The 18172-nt window shown below is 34.9% G+C and overlaps 2 protein-coding genes across 3 annotated transcripts in view; both read left to right on the top strand.

Annotated features, from left to right (window-relative positions):
- The window catches only part of LOC137394216 (uncharacterized), a 31945-nt gene extending 27514 nt beyond the window's left edge, over nucleotides 1-4431 (top strand). Inside the window, exons 23-28 of the mRNA XM_068080936.1 lie at nucleotides 688-855; nucleotides 1614-1767; nucleotides 2124-2338; nucleotides 2426-2535; nucleotides 3587-3738; nucleotides 4014-4431. Coding sequence (XP_067937037.1) covers nucleotides 688-855; nucleotides 1614-1767; nucleotides 2124-2338; nucleotides 2426-2535; nucleotides 3587-3738; nucleotides 4014-4186 — 972 coding nt within the window. The 3' untranslated portion in view covers nucleotides 4187-4431. The remainder of the gene's footprint in view (nucleotides 1-687; nucleotides 856-1613; nucleotides 1768-2123; nucleotides 2339-2425; nucleotides 2536-3586; nucleotides 3739-4013) is intronic.
- A 3657-nt stretch (nucleotides 4432-8088) lies between these two features.
- Nucleotides 8089-16589, top strand: LOC137394822 (complexin-like). 2 transcript variants are annotated; one of them, XM_068081590.1, is made up of 5 exons: nucleotides 8089-8210; nucleotides 8655-8726; nucleotides 12120-12292; nucleotides 12902-13031; nucleotides 16047-16589. In XM_068081590.1, exons 2-5 carry the CDS (start codon nucleotides 8672-8674, stop codon nucleotides 16145-16147), a joined length of 459 nt encoding a protein of 152 aa, XP_067937691.1. In that variant the 5' UTR covers nucleotides 8089-8210; nucleotides 8655-8671; the 3' UTR covers nucleotides 16148-16589. The 2 variants fall into 2 exon arrangements, with proteins under 2 accessions (XP_067937691.1, XP_067937692.1); XM_068081591.1 differs by having other exon boundaries at nucleotides 12902-13040.
- Nucleotides 16590-18172: the final 1583 nt, after the last annotated feature.

Genomic DNA, 18172 nt, shown 5'->3' with positions numbered 1-18172 from the left:
AAAACCTTAAATACCAAAACAGCTTATAATCTATATGTGATCTAAAACTGCTTACATGCACATAACATCTGTGAGCATTTGTAGGTGTCTATTAGTACTCTTGAGTGTCTGTATGGGCCTTTGACAGTTTGTGGGTTTTTGCGAATATCTGTGAGTGTCTGTGAATTTTTGTGAATATTTGTAAGTGTCTGTGAGTTTTTGTGAATGTTTGTAAGTGTCTGTGAGTTTTTGTGAATATTTGTAAGTGTCTGTGAGTTGTTGTGAATATCTGTAAGTGTCTGTGAGTTTTTGTGAATATTTGTAAGTGTCTGCGAGTTTTTTGTGAATATTTGTAAGTGTCTGTGAGTTTTTGTGAATATATGTGTCTGTGAGTTTTTGTGAATATTTGTAAGTGTCTGTGAGTTGTTGTGAATATCTGTAAGTGTCTGTGAGTTTTTGAAAATATCTGTAAGTGTCTGTAAATTTTTTGTCTGTAAGTGTCTGTAAGTGTCTGTAAATACCTGTAAAGTCCTGTGACTTTATGTAAGCAGTTGTGAGCATCTGTCAGTATCTTTAAGTGGTAATGTGATTGTCAATATTGCAGCTGCTTAAAGTGTGAAGAGCACTGTGCTTGGTCAGATTGAAATTTTAGACACTTCAAAGTTATCTTGTTTAGCTGGTTAAACAGCTATGCCATCTCTGTTACAGTACGGAACAATTATAGAGCGTTCCGGAACAGATAGCACAGGAAATCCTCTTTACCTGTGTCAGCTGGGTAGCATAGACTGGGAAGGTTTGGCACTGTGCTGCAGCAAATCAGAGTTTATGCTGTATGCCATCTATCTATTAGAGAAAGTTGAACATGAGTGCAAACAGGTGAGTCCAAAATTTTATGCTGGTGGTTCCACCTGTTGGGGCGTGTCAAATATCAAACTAGCGGGTGAGTCATACTTTTGGCTGCATTTATCAACATTTATAATGGTGCTGAATAAAAGCTGTCAGGTTAGTGAGAGCCCAATGCTAATTCCCATCCAAATATTAGAAAGAATGAAAACAGGCTGATGGGTCAAAGATGCCTAAATTTATATCAATTAATTAGAGATTTCTAGAGCAAAGCTGTTGAAAGGAGCATTTTGCTAGGGCGAGATGTTCGCCAATAAATCATTTTATCAAGTTTTCCACAAGGTATACATGTACCTTGTCGTAGTTGTCATTGCTGTCTTTACATCTACCTATCGATTAGTTGTTATTGCTGGTAATACTGAAATATAATAGAACGTATTTATTTTATTTATTATTGTTATTGCTGTCTTGTTATATCATTTTATGGCTATATTAAAGAAGTGAATTTAAATAATACTTTTTTATCACATTTTTGAGAGTTGTCTTTTAATAGGAAAATAGCTCCAAATGTCTTCATCAATTCTCAGCAATATGTCATTTCATTTTTTGTACCATTTCTGGGTTAGGCATTTTACATATTTTTGTTCATCTTTTTTGTTGAACTATGGCACTGTAGCTCTTTCACCACATTCTTTGAGCAGTTATTAGTAAAAGCCTATATTGCTGCTATAAATCTTTGCTTGCCGAGTGGCTACAGTTTAAACAACTGCTATAAAACCGTATGATTACAGAATGGGTACAGTTCTATGCTCATAGTAGATGCAACAAAGTTTCACCTGCCGATGCAGTCATCCCATGTAGAAGGCTTGTCTTGGTTTCACTCTATGATAACATTGATGTGTAGAAACTACCCTGGGCTATTTTCCACTGTCTTTCTTGTTCAAGGTGAGTAATGGCCTTCATCAAGTAGCACCTAAAAAGTTATTTTGTAGTTTATGATTTGTTAGCAGTATTTTAAAAATAATTTCTTAAAAGAATTAAAATTATGAGCATGAGTTGGTGTGAGAATAAACGCTGATCTAAATTTGGCAGACTTCGGTTTTTACATATTTTTAATGTGATACAAGAATTCCTGCATGGACAGATCTCATAAAAGTTATATCACACGATCTAATCATTGATTTCGACGTGTCTTTTAGCAATTGGCCTTCATGAGCTATTATATCGCTGTTTTCCGCGCTGTCTTTAAAGGCGGTAAAATGCTAATTAAATCTATTACTATATTATTTATCTTATTTTAGGGGCTCACTACGATGAAGTGACAGAGAAGCTGGCTATATCCCTTTTCACAGAGCATAATGCAATGCGCTGTGAGTTCATTGAAGGCGATTCTTGGAAGGATGTAATTTCTCCCCTCGTGTCAGAAGACTTCCTACCACCAACTCTGGGCGGTTCTTACAATATTGCCCACCACCTAAACTCTCCTGCCAAGATTCCAGCAACTTATTATTTACCAGTAAGTGTAGCAAGCCTAATGGAATGTAATCTTAGAGTAGCTTTGATAGTGTTAAGACTATCTTAATGTAATAATGCACTATTCCAGCAAAAGGTTCAGAACAAGTCGAGAGCTCATTGGACGTCCCTCTCTGTAGAGACCATGCCAAGAATACTGATCTACCAGCAGCCAGAGAGATCTCTCGGAGCACTGCTGTTGTAAGTCTGTGAAGTATTTTTACAGCTATGTATCTATGTTTTCCTAGTTTCCACTGAGTTTTCAGAGGCATCTTAAAGAGCTGCTATAAATTACTAGGTTGTGGTGGTATATATAAGGGTTTATGACAGGCTTTAATGAGTTTCTAGGGGCAAAAGCTGTGAGCTTTTGTTATAAAGGCTAATATGCTTGTCAGTTTTGCATGCTGTGGGAGATCATCATGAGTCATCCGTGTGTGTGTATGCTTAATTCATGATACAGAAAAGCGGCCAGCACTGTAGTGGTTAGTGCGCACATAATTGAACTTTGTAAACATAGCAAAACAGAGTTCAATTCTCATGAGAGGCAATTTTTTTCTAACACTGTCAGCGTGGCTTCAGACAGACGGACAGACAAACATTGCTCTTATTATAGTAAAATTGCTTCAAAGTTCAACTTGCTACATATAGATTGTTTGCTAGCCAAAGCGCATGAGCTTATTTCAAGTTAAGTACCATCTCAAACTCTCTAAATGTGTTGACTTTACCTGCATTATTGGCACTCAGCACGAACAGTTACAAGTTTGACTACCATAAACGAACATTAATTATATGTTAATCTTATTGATCGCTAGAATCAATATGTAAGTAATTATTACTTAGTCACTAACTGGCTTAGTTTGTTACATATCTTTGTGAGAGAAATATTAAAGAACTATATCTTTGTTGTTTCAATGATTAACTCAATGACTAATGCTAATATTAATGTTACATGTTATCAGCAAATGAATACAAAAGAATAAGTATGTTCAGATGGTAGTCTGCCTGGCTGCTAAGCTGAATGCCATTGGTTCAATTCCCGGATAATGTAATATTTTTTCTAATTGTGCAACCTTGAATTCGCACTGGCCGACAAACAGTCAAATTGTAGTGAAATGTTGCATTCTATTATATTGCGCTGTAATAATTGTGCTGCACAAAAATAAATGTTAGACTAGAGTTATTATTAGTATGAGTGGCATGCGACTGAATATTTCTTGTAGCCATGACATAACTCTCTAATTCCTTTTGTTAGTGTCGAGTTTGAGCCAGATGGGCCAATAGATTTTGAGATATACTACCTTCCACCAGGAGTTACTGATATCCTTAGAAAGACGAGCCTAGTTCTGGTCGCTCAAGTCGACCACTATTACAGCAATCATATTGATGCAGTTGAACCGGGAAAATGTGAGCCACTCTCTTCTCTTCCTTTACCCATCTGGTCATCACTTTGAGTGTGCTTAGAATATGTACTGCGTAGTTTGATTGGAGTGAACACAAGTATTCTGTTTTATGGTCGACGGATATCAGAAAATCTCCAACTTTTCTATTTAAAGAAGCTTCTAGAAACAACCAAATTGCCAAATACCAGTATACCTGCCCAAGTTTTTATGAAATAAGTGTTTAGAAGTTATCAGAAGCTTTGCAGATAACTCTGATGTTAACTTTTCTTTTTTTTGCAGATCACATCGCCTTTAGCAATAATTTCTCAAGAAGCCCGCGAACTGTCACTTATGAGGCAGGCATAGCCAACACTGTAGAGGATGTCAAGGAATACATTTACAAGTTTGATACGGACAGCGAAGGAAACATGACTCAGTTATCGTCATCCAACTATTCATTCCTCATTGCCTAACTCTAGTTACATGATTGTATGGTTTGTTATATTTGTTGACTGATTGCAGCTTTTCACCAAGCATTTCAAGGTTATATTCCACATTGTAGCCTCAGCTCTTTGCGTTCAGATCACAGCCCTTCGTTACATGGCTGGCAGTAACAAGGCCTAATACCACCATCTCTGTCATAGGACTATAACTCGTTATTATACAGTTTGTCATGGTTAGATCCGAAACATCAAATCAGTCAGGACAATTTTTTGTACTACACTTGCAATAAAATGTAATATTATATTAATAGAAGTTGGTCATAATAAATGCATTCCCAGTGATAAAATAATCATAATAATTATTATAGGTAGTCAAAGGTTAAAATATATACTTTTGCTGACCCAATAATTAAATATTAGTTCAGCAAGTAGCAGATATAACAAAAAACCTTCATGCAATAGTTTAAACGTCGTGTATTGACAAACAGGTACTTTGTAGCTTGCAGGTCTAGTGGCTGAGATTATACCAAGTTCCTTTCAGTCTAAAACAAAATTCTTTGATAGGCAAAGCCAAGAGCAATAATATCAGCTCTTCATAGATTCCAACAATATGAGCTCGCCAGTAAGTCCAGTAATATGAGCTCTTCAGTGAGTCCAGTAATATGAGATCTTCAGTGAGTCCAGTAATATGAGCTCTTCAGTAAGTCCAGTAATATGAGCTCTTCAGTGAGTCCAGTAATATGAGATCTTCAGTGAGTCCAGTAATATGAGCTCTTCAGTAAGTCCAGTAATATGAGCTCTTCAGTGAGTCCAGTAATATGAGCTTATCACTAAATATGGTTATTTTACTGTATACAGTGTAATGACAATAATTTCAGTTTTAAAAAACGACCTAGTAAACAAATTTCCAAGGGTTTTACAAGGGTTAGATCAATATAAATAATTTATCTAAAAAGGGATTATCAAGCAGAATTTTAAGTAAGTATAAATAGTTAACAACTGCACATGAGTTTCATAAGTGTACATGCAGTAGATCACTAGTGTTATAGTTGCATCTGTTGTACATCATGTTATACATGCATCTTGTTGAAAATGTTGGCAAAAGCGCTGTGAGCTTCTTAGCTTTTTCTTATGCTATGCTGAATCATTGGCTTTTTTGACAGCTTTTTCTATTCACTAATTTCTCTGATGAAATAGAATCAGTAGCTATTTTGTCATCAGAACTGAACACACATCAAAACTTATAACAACTAGCATGCTCTACTGCCACATACGGTATTGTGGCAGTATTATTAATTTTAAAAGCGACTGCTTCTTCTAAGATTAAAATATTTTTGTCTCTCAGTTAATCAATTTATCTTTTTGACAAGCATGTCTATTATTCACTATGTTTGCATGCTTCGAATAGGTTCAGAGTTGCTTCTGCTCTGGATCATAGAAATGATAAAATTCAAAAGCATTCGATGCCATTTCATTTTGCTAAATTTGTGTGAGGTCATTCGCTGTGAAATTACTTTGACATAATAGAAATATTCACTGCTGATGGACACGAATTGATAATACTCCACTCAACTCTCCCCAGTGGAGGTAACAAAATTTCAGCACACTTCAGCGCACAACTATGCGGCATTCTGCTATGTATACATTCTACCGCTACTCACCCTTGTTTCTGCTTGACTTTTTAATCTCTTAACAAAAAGATCTCCGCTGTGAAAATGTTCTGCTGTTATTCGTTGCCATTTCTGCTTGACTTTTTGCCTTTGCATTAACATTTACATGCCAAGGATAGGTTACTCATACGAGGATGACAAAATAATTATTTATTTTAGATCTGGTAATTGACTACACATGAATTGAAAGTGATCATGTTCTAACAGATCTATATAGTCAACTCTGAATCGGTGAAACCGTAGGGTGTGAACTCGTCGGCATGGGGCAGTTTTGAACCTATTTAAAGCATGGAAACAGTAATTGTCCATCCATCTGCAATCAACAGGTTAATGTTACACAAAGGTCAAAGTAAATCCATTCTACACTGGTAGCTCTCCATGTTGTGGTGCATGGTAAGTGTCATATACTGACTAATGTCAAACTCAACTCCTCGGTAGCTTCTCTCACCCAATTACATTTTTAAAGATGCGATTTTAATCAGCCTCTTAATGATTTCATCAATTTTAGGACTAATTTTAAAACGTTGGAATATGCAAAATACTTCAACATATAATATGTTACATGTAATGTTAGCCTGGCAGTCTAGTGTAAAATGAGAGATCATATGGCATGCGAATAAAGTGCAGAGGATGCCTGAAGGTAGTCAAGTGGTACAGGTATAGAGTGTCAGTCACCAAGCTGAATGTCATGAGTTCGAGTCCCGTTAAAAGCAATCTTTTATCCCAACCTCTAAGCTTGGCTTCAGACAGACATGGCTATTATTATAGTAAAGATTTACTAACAGCTATTATGTAGGTACAACCACGCAAAGTGTAAGTGATCTTGATAAAAGTTGCATTACTATGTTGCGTTTCTAGGAGTTGTCCCACCATGTTTTTGATAGGTAAAATTATCATTATCTGTTTACACTATATTGGATGCTTGCACTGGATTCAAAAACTTTTTTACAAATTTTTTTCCACATATTGAACTACAAAATATTAATGAATTAATTTATTTCTAAACATATTTCTAAATATTTCAGATGCAATTTCAATCAGTCTAAATGATTTTTTCAAGTTTATGACTAATTTTAAAGCTTTATTTACTTGTATATATAATATAGCTTGAATATTTATACTTTATTTATGCTTGAATACAGCATGAGTTTTTATTACTAATAGTTTCATGGGTTATTGTCTGATGATTGTACTCTGTACATGAAATTATTAGTAATAAAAACTCATTTTTAGTCTTCTCTTACTTCTTTTATATATATAGGCCTATATATTACTAAATATAATAACACAGTTTAGTAATTTAGTAATATATTTGAAATATGTTTATTTGTATATAATATACAAGTATATACAAGTAAATACTTGTAAAATACTTGAATATATAATATACTACGAATACTTGTACCCTGGCAGTCCAGTAAGCTGTGAGAGATCACCAGATGTACTGATGAAGCAAACATAATAAGTATGTGCACAGTTATCCTGGAATGCCTGATCACAGTCAATTGGCTCATGTGGTAGAGTGTTAGATCACCATGTTGAATTTTATGAGTTCAAATGTCATTCTGAAAACTATTTCTTTAAAACAATGTTTATGACTTAAAATTTTTTAAACTGCCATCTCCATAATTTCATATATTTTTCACAAATAGGGAATTCAGATGATAAATTACATTAGTTTTCTGTTTCAGAGTTGTCAGAATTAAATCTAAACAGCTGATAAGATGTTGAATAACGTTTGAGAGTATGTTCTGCATCTCTGACTACCAAGTACCACTTACCCAATTATGTTGTTCAAGACAAAATGGTAGGCTTTTCCTCAATGACGCTGGTCTCAGACTGAGGTACTTATAGAGTGGATATTTTGGAATGTTATACCTGAACCATGAGAGCTTGTAAGTAGCTATATTATTGTGACTAGTGTTATCAGTAACTAAACAGCTGGTATTGAACAGTTTCATAGATAAATATATTGGTTAATGGTACCTCAACGTACAGTATTTGCTACCTAATCAGAGTCAGGTGGAGGCAAGACCTTTTCCGTTTAATCAAGCAAACAATATTTAATGTTAAGTAATCATCCGGCAGCAAGCAGGGTTTGCAGAGTCTATTGATGAATCCGGAAGGACTTAACTATAGGCAACTCTGTAACGTGAAAGCCAATCAATACCAGCATCCCATTGAGTGGCTGAGAAGCTATGCTGGTCTAGCACACTAACATAACAGACAATAGTTGTCCCCTTGCAGCAGTATTGATTTCCATGACAGCTTGTAAGTACGCTCTCTAGTATAACCATGTATCTCTCGCCCGCCTCAGAGGAAATAGCGACTTTCACTCACTAAACTTGCCTATCAATTACATTGACTAGTAAGACAAGTGGAAGGTAAGGTTGCCTAGAGCTAGGAGCGCTTCTGCTAATGTTAGTCATATATGTTTAGTTGTATTTTTTACTAAACTCTTGGCATTTCCGTATATTCCCTAGATAGGTGTAGCGGGTGGCTGTTATTGGGTTCTAATAGAGGGTGCAATGAGTATAGCCCGAAGCTATGATGAATTGTGTATTAGGTGTATTCACTTAGTCTTGAATTGGCATTCAAGGAGTTTCATCCCAAGCAGGCAGGAGCAATTCATTAGTTCAACCATAAAAAAGAAACATGGCAGGTTTAATTCTACCAAGGTTAGTAGATGAAATAAGTGAAATAAGATGGAGAGGTATGATGGTCAAGTACTATGTTTAGAGGTTTATAGATAATTGCAGAAATAAAGTTTTAAATTAAAGATTTCAAATTCTGTACCGTTCATAACAGCAAAATGTCGGCATTTGTAGAGTTTTACAGCAAGGCCATGGCCTCATTTATAGCCAAACAGCTCGTTGGAAAACAGATAAATGCTGTCAAAGGTAAGTCATTTATCAATGTTAGTTTTTTGCTGCTTCATTAAGTTTGACATGTTTAGATATTCAAAACAGTAAGTAATAATGATGTTATTAAAACATTCAGCAGGTATGAAATACTGATTGGAAAGGCTAAAGCACACAACATATGATCGCTAAACAACAAAAATATTTTTGGTTTCTGTAAACATGAATAAAAATCTCTTAAAAGAAAAGCACAATGAATTACTTCAGAATTGGGTGAGAAACATAACTTCAGCTAGCGATGTATTAGACCGCCGCTATCACCCAACAAAAGCTTCATATTCTTTAGAAAAGATGTCGGAGGACACATCAAAGCTGTCACCATTCTCCTTCAAAAGATGTCTTATATCTCTGTTATACCACATTCGTTACGCCAAAACTATTCCTGACCAGTTCGATAACATGCCATTCTTTAAAATCGGCTCATTATTTTTGGAATTATATAATCTTTTAAGTAATCTTATTTCTGTAATCTGCAATCTTATTAAGTACATGTAGTTCAGAAGTTGGTATAGAGTCTGACTAGCTGAAGGCAGGTCTATTATTAGATATGCTATGGCTTATTGGTCTAGAGCTCTTGACCTGCAAACAGGAGATTAAAGTTTGACTGCCAGGAAAAGCAATGACATCAAATCTGAATGACTCTCTGTGAAGGGCAGAGTAATTGCCCCCAGTTTTGGACGCGTTCTGTCAAAATGGCAGAGTCATTTTTTGTGCAATGACGCTCTTAAAAGTCCCGCACAGCTTCCGTTACAGCTAGCAAATTATGCATCATACTCAATCTTTGAGAGACTAACCATACTTACTTAGAAATACTGTGGGCGTCATCACACATATACCTGCAGGTCAATGTTTCTTAGTGGACAGAAAACAGTATCATAGAATGAGACATGTTCCATGGTAACTGACGCCATGAGATAACTTTTTTATATCTAGAGCATGCTCTCATGTGTTGAGAATATGAAATGGCACATAAAGCATGAATAGAGCATACAAGACTACAGTTGAACGTTCAAAGAGTTTCTTAACCTCATTTGGTATCATCCAATAATAATGGACTATTATCATTGCTGCACATTTAATCACGCTGATTAAGTTATGGCTACATGTAAACTGGCAGGGCTAGGGGAGTCTTCATAGATTCTATTGCCAACTAATTTCATAAAACGTGATCAATACCATAGCATACCATACCTTACCGTACCATTCTAGCTCACAGCAATCTCAGTTCCTTCCATTGACAAGGATTATAGGAAATTTAAAGAAATATTAAATCTGAAAGATAATTGTTGCTCTACTAGCTACTATTCATTTCAGAACTAGAACCTTATCAAGATGTCTTTGGTACGCTCATTATGTTTAGCCTCAGTGGGTCTTGGAATACATTTTATGCATTGGAAACAGACTCCTGTAGATACAGTTAATAAAATACTATGTAATACATTCAAAAGTTAATGAGCTAGAAATTGTCTATTTTAAAAAGTAAGACAGATATATGAAAAAAGTTAGTCTAAATTAGCCGACAGAGCTTATTGGTGGTGATGGGTAATCAGGTAGAGTGGCTAATGGTGCGCGCCCGCCCGTGTTTATGTAGGAATGGGCAACCTTCTCTACTAGCTTGTTTGATGGTACACATGACAGCATGTCTAGAGTCTGAGGTGGTCACAAAGAACTAATCTCAAGCTGCAATATCCCACAAACAGAATTTTCAGCAAATATTAAGAATATAAAAGTAACAGACATTAGCTATAAATGCAAAAGCAATCAATGGAGTAAGAATCTGAAACATGTATAGATTTTGACTGATCGCAAATATAACAATATCATGTCTGCTAACATTGCTATAAATGCTGGAGGTTAAGTGGTAAGTGACTGTTATTTGTGTCACATAATACTTTGAAGCCTGGAAGTATTCTTTTCTACGTGGTCCTACGCCTGAGTAAACTCAGATTCCCTACTCGTTTTACCTACTTTTTATTTACAAATGAATATGAAACTCTGAGCACTTTGTGTGAAACAGGTTTTTAATATAATTCCAAAGTTTCAAGTTGATGGGACGACTAGTTCTTGAGATATCCTCAAAATACCAACTGCACTTATAAATGATCGAGAAATGAAAAATTGCTGCCAACAGAGCACTAGTTCTTTTCGCACATTCGTACTTCTGGTTTCTCTAGAATTTCGAATTTTGGTCGCTTTGTGCAGTATACGTTGTCAGTATAATTCAGAAGTTTCAAGTTGATGGGACTATTAGTTCTTGAGAGATTGCCAACATACGGAAAGCACTTCTACCCGAATGAGAAATGAAAAATGGCTGCCATCGGAAGATAAGCTTCTAATGACATACTTATTGAAATTCTTAGCAATGAAGATAAAAACTAGACAAAACTAAAAAGCTTTTTCTCCTCAAAAACAAGAGCTTTGCAATAAAGCTATTTGCTTTTCTGTTCATAAAAATATGCATACTCTATCAGGCTCGATTTATATTAATCATTATGTTTCTTCAGTTATCTCTATAACATCACATCTTTGAAAGAATATAAAAAAGCTATTTGCTATTTTTGGTTTCTGCTGTCTTTCATTGAGTTATTCAAGCTTGGCACTTCAATATAACATTCAGTTCAAAAGGAGTTGCGCTATCATACGTACTTTTACAGTCGATTGCAAGTTGTTAATATGGTCTGACATCGGGGAGCTTGCTTTTGTATACAAGGTTAGGCTTCAAAGTTTCAACTAAGTAAAATTTGTAACAATTATCAGAAAGATAAAAAAACATTAAACATGGCTTCTGTTTGTCAAATGCAGTAATTTTTGTGCAGAATTTTCTGCTGATTCCAAAAAACTTTAGATTAAAGCTCTTTGATAGAAACTCTAGCTTTTACAGTAAAATATCGAGTGTATGCCAGCAAAACTTTTCAGCATGAACTAGTTCTGTCAAACCAAACAAAAAATTCTGTAATAAAAAAGTTAACAACAGTTAACTATATACTATTAACTACATGTGTATGGTTAACTATATGACTCTCTACCAGTGCAATTCTTGAGTGGGGACCTTTACATTTTAACTATTTTTGTGGCCTCTGACAAAACCACAATAATAGCAATTAAAATAATTTCTATAGATTAAATATCATAATTGCAATACAAGTCACTTTCATAAGAAAACTGCCTAAGTGCGCCAAATGTTAAAAGGCTTTTACTCTTAAGTAGCTCATACATGTGAAATTAAGAAACCATTTGGTTGAAAGCCTTAAGGTAATGTCTTCGATTTCATACGTCTTTGCGCGATATGCATACGCCAACAGTGATCAGAAATTACTCTCGTTTGTTGCTTATGTGCCATAAGGCGGTTTAAAAGTATGCTCTCATGGTTAGGCGCTGTCGGAGGTGGTGATGATAAAAAGGATGATGATGACAAGAAAACAAATGAAGACGGAGAGGATTTAGAAGTTGCAGAGGCAAGAAGAGAAGAAGAGGAACGTCGCAGAGAAAAACACAGAAAGGCAGAAGAGGAAAGAGAGGAGATTCGAGCTCAAATTCGTAAAAAGGTTGGATGGAATGTTTAACCACAAACATATATGTTAGTTGATTTAGTACTTTTGTAAGTGTTTTGATAAAACTTGGGGCTCAAAATTAAAATTTTTTGACAGATTTGAACTCCGTGAAAGGCCTTTTTCTTTTTTTGAAATCATAAGAGTTAAGTGTTAGGATAGACTCTTCTTTTGTTCAACTTTCATACTTAAACAGGCTTTATGCACTTTGTCTATAGTGTACGAGTGATTTCACGTGTGTATTTGTGTACACTAAGAAGCGAGAGGCTATGTAAGCATTATACCTAACGCTTGAGTTTTTTACTCGATCAATAATGTTTCACAACCTCTCGGGTGGCCAAACTGCCAAAAAACCTATTTTAGCTTAAAAAAGGAGATAGAAAGTTGAAATTTGGCACATATATTGTAAGATTTGTACTTGCTAACTGCAACAAAAACCATTGTGTTTGATGCAGCAGTTGTTGCGATATATCCATTTATAAAATTATAAAAATTGTTGAGTTTCACAAATTTCGATTTTGTGAAGCAACTGTCATAAATAGTTGTTCTTGGAGTCAAATTGAAGCCTTATCTATATTTTTACTAAGGCATATGTGTAACTTGTAGTATAACATTAAGAAGAGAGAAGACTTTCCAATGATGGAAGACCCAAACAGACAAGGTCAGATTGGCAGAAAAAGAAAAACACCTGAAGAGCTTGCAGCAGAGGCTAGAGGAGAGTCGATAGAGGAAGACAGTAAGTCCTGTTGCCCATCCATTCACTTAACTGTTTAGTTTACAGTTAGTACTACTCAACTGTTTAGTTTATAGTTAGTACTACTCAACTGCTTAGTTTATAGTTAGTACTACTCAACTGTTTAATTTATAGTTAGTACTTCTCAACTATTTAGTTTACAGTTAGTACTTCTCAACTATTTAGTTTACAGTTAGTACTACTCAACTGTTTAATTTATAGTTAGTACTACTCAACTATTTAGTTTACAGTTAGTTCTACTCAACTGTTTAGTTTACAGTTAGTACTGCTCAACTGTTTAGTTTACAGTTAGTACTGCTCAACTGTTTAGTTTACAGTTAGTACTACTTAACAGTTTAGTTTACAGTTAGTACTACTCAACTGTTTAGTTTAAAGTTAGTACTGTATTAATACTCTTAAAAATTAGCTTTGGCAGCAATGACCTGAGGTTAGTTACAAATAATCTAGTAGGACTCAGGACTTTAGCTGCATGCATGTACATCGTAGCCTTTTCACACAAAAAACTGCTGCTAGAACTATCATTAGACGTGAATGGTGTATCTTTACTTCAATGGTGAGTTTACATGCCTATCTGCTTATAAATATCTCGCTGTTTTACTATTCATACCGCTCGTTGATTCTTTTTTATTCTGTAATAGAAAAACTTTTGCTCTTCTAAAGAAACCATGATTTTGGATGGGGAGTTATTTGTTAAAACCTTTTTTCCTAGAAAATTTTCTGTGACTAAACAAACAAAGGCTAGACATTTAGTTTACTCTTCCAAAACAGCCTGACATGTGAAATCATTTTTAATTTTCATAAACTTAAAACTATAATAACCTTTTCAAGTTTGAAATTTGATTTTCTTAATGAACTATGTCAGTTGTTTTGGGCTAAATAAAATCACCTTCAGCAGAAACTGGCTTACCTCTATGAAAAATGAGCTGTACGTTAGCTTGTGCACCTACGCAAAGGCTAATAGTCATATTATACATGTATTATTATGACTACGTACTGCAAGGGTCTATTAGGCACTGTCACTGTGGTGCTTGAAACATCAAATACATGTATATGTCATAACTTCACTAATCTGCTATTATTGCCGCGCGAACTTATTGCCATGAGGCAGACAAATTTACCTCTAATATTTTCACTTGCTATTTGTTACTCTTTCACGAATATATGAGAGTCGCCATTATTTACCCTTGTTAATTGTAATAACAATAATGATGATAATAGTGTATGCTTCTCTTTATAGCCGGAACAGGTATAGTGATTTTATAGACCGGCTCAATGAGTTATTCTTTGTTGTACCTTCTCTCTTCATCTCATCACTTTATAACTTTGATATCGTTGTATATTCAGATCATGTGTTGACTTTTCCAGCCTTCAATAAATTATTAGTTTATGCCTCAGTTACGAAGTGGAGTGCTGTTCTTTTGTTTTAAACCAAATAACTATGACTACTTTTACACCAGTCTGGAATAAATGCATTTAAATTTAACATTTGATAAATATGAATTTTACTATCGGAATTCAAGGCCACTCAAAGCAAATTAGACCAAAAGACTAAAATAAAAAATAGTAAAGTCACATTTTACGTATTGGAAAAAAAGCTCTTTTTCATAACACTGTTCAAAAATATGGACTGTCAAGGTACTGGTGTTTGGTATCATGTATAATGGGTTTTCTGGGAAAGTAGGAATGTGATAGATGGTCATTTGGAAGTCATAATTAGGTTTAGCAAATCTTTTAGCTTCTTCTGCTAGCTCTTCCCCAACCACACCCTCTGTTAGAGTCAGTAAATATTGCCTCACGTTGTGTAATTGTCGAAAGTGGCTGGCATTGAATTCACCTCATGATGAAATTAAGCTGCAAAGCGAACTCAATCAGTGCAATGTATGTAGTATACCCCTCCCTATACTATAGCCACGCTGTGCCTTCTCCATACAGCTCATCCATTGTTACCTATCCATAACCAGCTAGTAGTACCTGCCCATAAAATATGCAATGTAAATCTCCAATTTGTCTTCTTTTCTATGAAGCTCCAACCAATCTATATATATATATATTTCTCAAGGTATGTGGATCTGTGTGTCATTCCGGCTATAGCGCATGCTGATTATTTTACCGATACGGCCACGCGTTATGATTCCACTGTTAGGAAATATTTTTTGAAAGGTTCAATTACTATATCTGTGGTCAAGGCCAATTCTTCTCATGCAAACAATTATGTCTCCGTGGAAAGAACGTCGGCATTATCGCTCCGTTCGGTCGGACAAAAACAATACGAGATCTCATTTTTACATTTGTACCAGTATCAAGAGGTACCAGTCTCGTTGTATTCAAAGTTTTGATGAATAGCTTCTGATGGAACAGCACCCTTTTTTATACACGCACTGCTATGCACGAATTGTTATTATTAATTCTACATATTCAGGATTTTTATTTTGTTTTCTCAGTTCGTATTAATTGTATCATTACCGAATCATCTCATATCGCAATCGTAGCAAAACCGACGGAATTTAGCTCTTACTTGCTAATTATTTCACATGTACATCTAAACCTTTTTATAGTTGTTTTATTTTTTTTAATTTATTTGACTTTCACGAAAGGTTTACCTAGTGATATGTTTAAAGGTTCTTTGAAAACCTTTACAGTTGTTTTTATTTTCTCTCTTAATTTATTTCAATCACACAAAACACTTTTCTCATGATATGTAGTTTGAAAGCTAGAATGGCAAATGTTGTTATATGTTAAATACAAATAAATTTTCTGTCCAAAGACTTTTATTACTCGGGCAATGCTGTGTTGTACAGCTAGTAGTTTACTAAAGATTGGCAATGACAAGCGTTGACCTTGTACGTGCGCACATGCAGGCTCTTATCATCCTTGGTTAGTTCAATAGCCATCTTGAACCAGTGTCTATCATGTGCTCAACTCCCATTACGCATAATCAATATTTGTGCAAACACATACTGTCCAGGTGAAATGCTAATTGAGCTTTTTATTTCTTAGGTGGATTCCTGCCGGCTAACATTTCAGAAATGCAAGCAAAGCTAACAGAAGGTCCAGGACAACTACTAGCAGGTGCTCAAGAGAAATGCTCACTTATGTGAACAAGCCAATCAGATTTATACTTTGTGTATCAGTGGCCAATCATGTCCCGTAATCTAAAAGTTTTAGGAGTATCCTGTTTAATGAACTATGATCTGACAGATGTGACTTAACAGCACTCAATTGACTTCCTAACAAACCTGAGAAGCTGCGCACAACTGTAAAGGCTCAACTATAATCATAATATTATATGTGATTACCTAGCTAGTCACTACCTAACTGTGTTATAATTACACAGTATTCCAAGATTTTCTGCGACGCAAGGAAATCCGTGTTGCATACGGTGAACATATCAGAGAGTGTTGCATACGGATAACATATCAGAGAGTGTTGCATACGGATAACATATCAGAGAGTGTTGCATACGGATAACACAAAATTTGTGTATTTAGCTTAGTATTTATTTTGTTATGTCAACGAATTATACATAAAACATGTTGTTACATTAAATAATTCTCTGGATTATTGTCTTGTGATGCACACACTTTGCAACCACCTGCATCTATGATAACAGGAGTTTGCTTCCTCTAGAGAAGATAATTCCAATTCAGAACTCTGATACGGGTGTTCAACAATAGCTAATATCAAACTAATACTACGACTTGCTAATAACGTATTGTTGATGTTTAAAAATACCTTATTAAATGAGAGTAAACAAAAACTAAATACAAAGCCACAGCATGTACCAAGTCTAAACAAATGAAAGACAATTAAGAAACTGTATGGACCAGCTTTGCGAAATGATTAAAACAATTTGCACTGTCAATTGATAGATTCAAGTAGTGGAGTAAGTTGTTTTCAAATAAATTCAAACTATTTGAAAGCAATTTTTTATGAAATTCAAAAGTGCATGATAAACGTTCTTATGCGAAAACATAAGGTTATAAACTAAGTACACAGTGTAGTCTAACCGCAACTGAAAGCCTGTAAATATGCTTAATGCATACAATTACAGCTCAGGCTACCTGATGTTCTATGAACTATAATTAAATATAACAAAATAGATTTGTTAGATAAACACTGAATATTATTATACAATGATGAATTTTCACCATTGTTTTCATCATCCTTTCACGAGTGTGATATTCTTCAAAAGCACACGAATGAAAGGAGGACAAAAGAAAGAGACAGTAAACCATCACCTTATTGTAATAGTCACAAGCATAAGCCAAACTTGTCATATGCTACACACCACTACACTGTACCTACTTGATAATAAAAGTGATGATATAAAAGTAAATAACTATCCTTCCTGAATATTCTATTAAGTGGAGAAACTTGTAAAGCAACTTCAATTTTTCATTTTATTTAAACAAGTTTGCACTTTGTTTAAATAGTTTCTAACACATTCCATGATCCAGCTGACATTTTTCTTGAGCATGTACATGTCAACTAAAACTTAGTGGTCTTGAAGGATTGGAACTTACCTGTATGGTTAATTTAGCCTTAACAGATTATTCCTTTATCCTTCTTCATCATCCTTCTTCATCATTGCTCTGTTCCTTCATCACCGATGTGACATTCCATGAATCTACGCACCTTGAGAAGTGCTTCACCGAATCCTTCTTGAAAGGTTGACTTGCAACAAAATTCACATTACAGTTATTTGGTATCAAAAGATTCACCATGTCTTACTCTGTTGTGCTGTAGGTGCAAAATATGTAGAAATGTGATTACAAGCTCCTAAAATTTCAAAAACGAACAGGTAATCGCAGCTATCACGAAAACGCCGTGAATAAGAATCCCTTTCCAAAATGGCTCAAATGGGACGTAGTTGTACAAGATGGCTTCTGTTTACACTTTCAGGCAACCTCATTTGTCGAAATATTTTTACAAATATACTTCATGCATGCAATAAATGTATAAAACCATGTCTATTTTCATTACGTGTCTGTTTCATCCTCATTGTAATGCTATTACTTTGAGCACTGATATCTCAAAACCTAACGTAAAAATTTGTTTCATTTTTTAACCTCAACTGGAAGGAGTGCATATCATTCTCTGACAAACATGAAAAGCCTGTTGGT

This window comes from Watersipora subatra, chromosome 4 (genome assembly GCF_963576615.1).
Source record: "Watersipora subatra chromosome 4, tzWatSuba1.1, whole genome shotgun sequence".
Lineage (NCBI taxonomy): Eukaryota > Metazoa > Bryozoa > Gymnolaemata > Cheilostomatida > Watersiporidae > Watersipora > Watersipora subatra.
Note: the sequence above shows the minus strand (reverse complement) of the source record. Positions and strands in the feature narration are given on the sequence as shown.

Bases quoted from the DNA above. Each gene is read 5' to 3' on its own strand.
- LOC137394822 (XM_068081591.1), top strand. From the start codon at position 8,672: ATGGCCTCATTTATAGCCAAACAGCTCGTTGGAAAACAGATAAATGCT. The intron at 8,727-12,119 runs GTAAGTCATTTA...TCTCATGGTTAG, and splicing joins ACAGATAAATGCTGTCAAAG to GCGCTGTCGGAGGTGGTGAT. The intron at 13,041-16,046 runs GTTGCCCATCCA...TTTATTTCTTAG, and splicing joins AGAGGAAGACAGTAAGTCCT to GTGGATTCCTGCCGGCTAAC.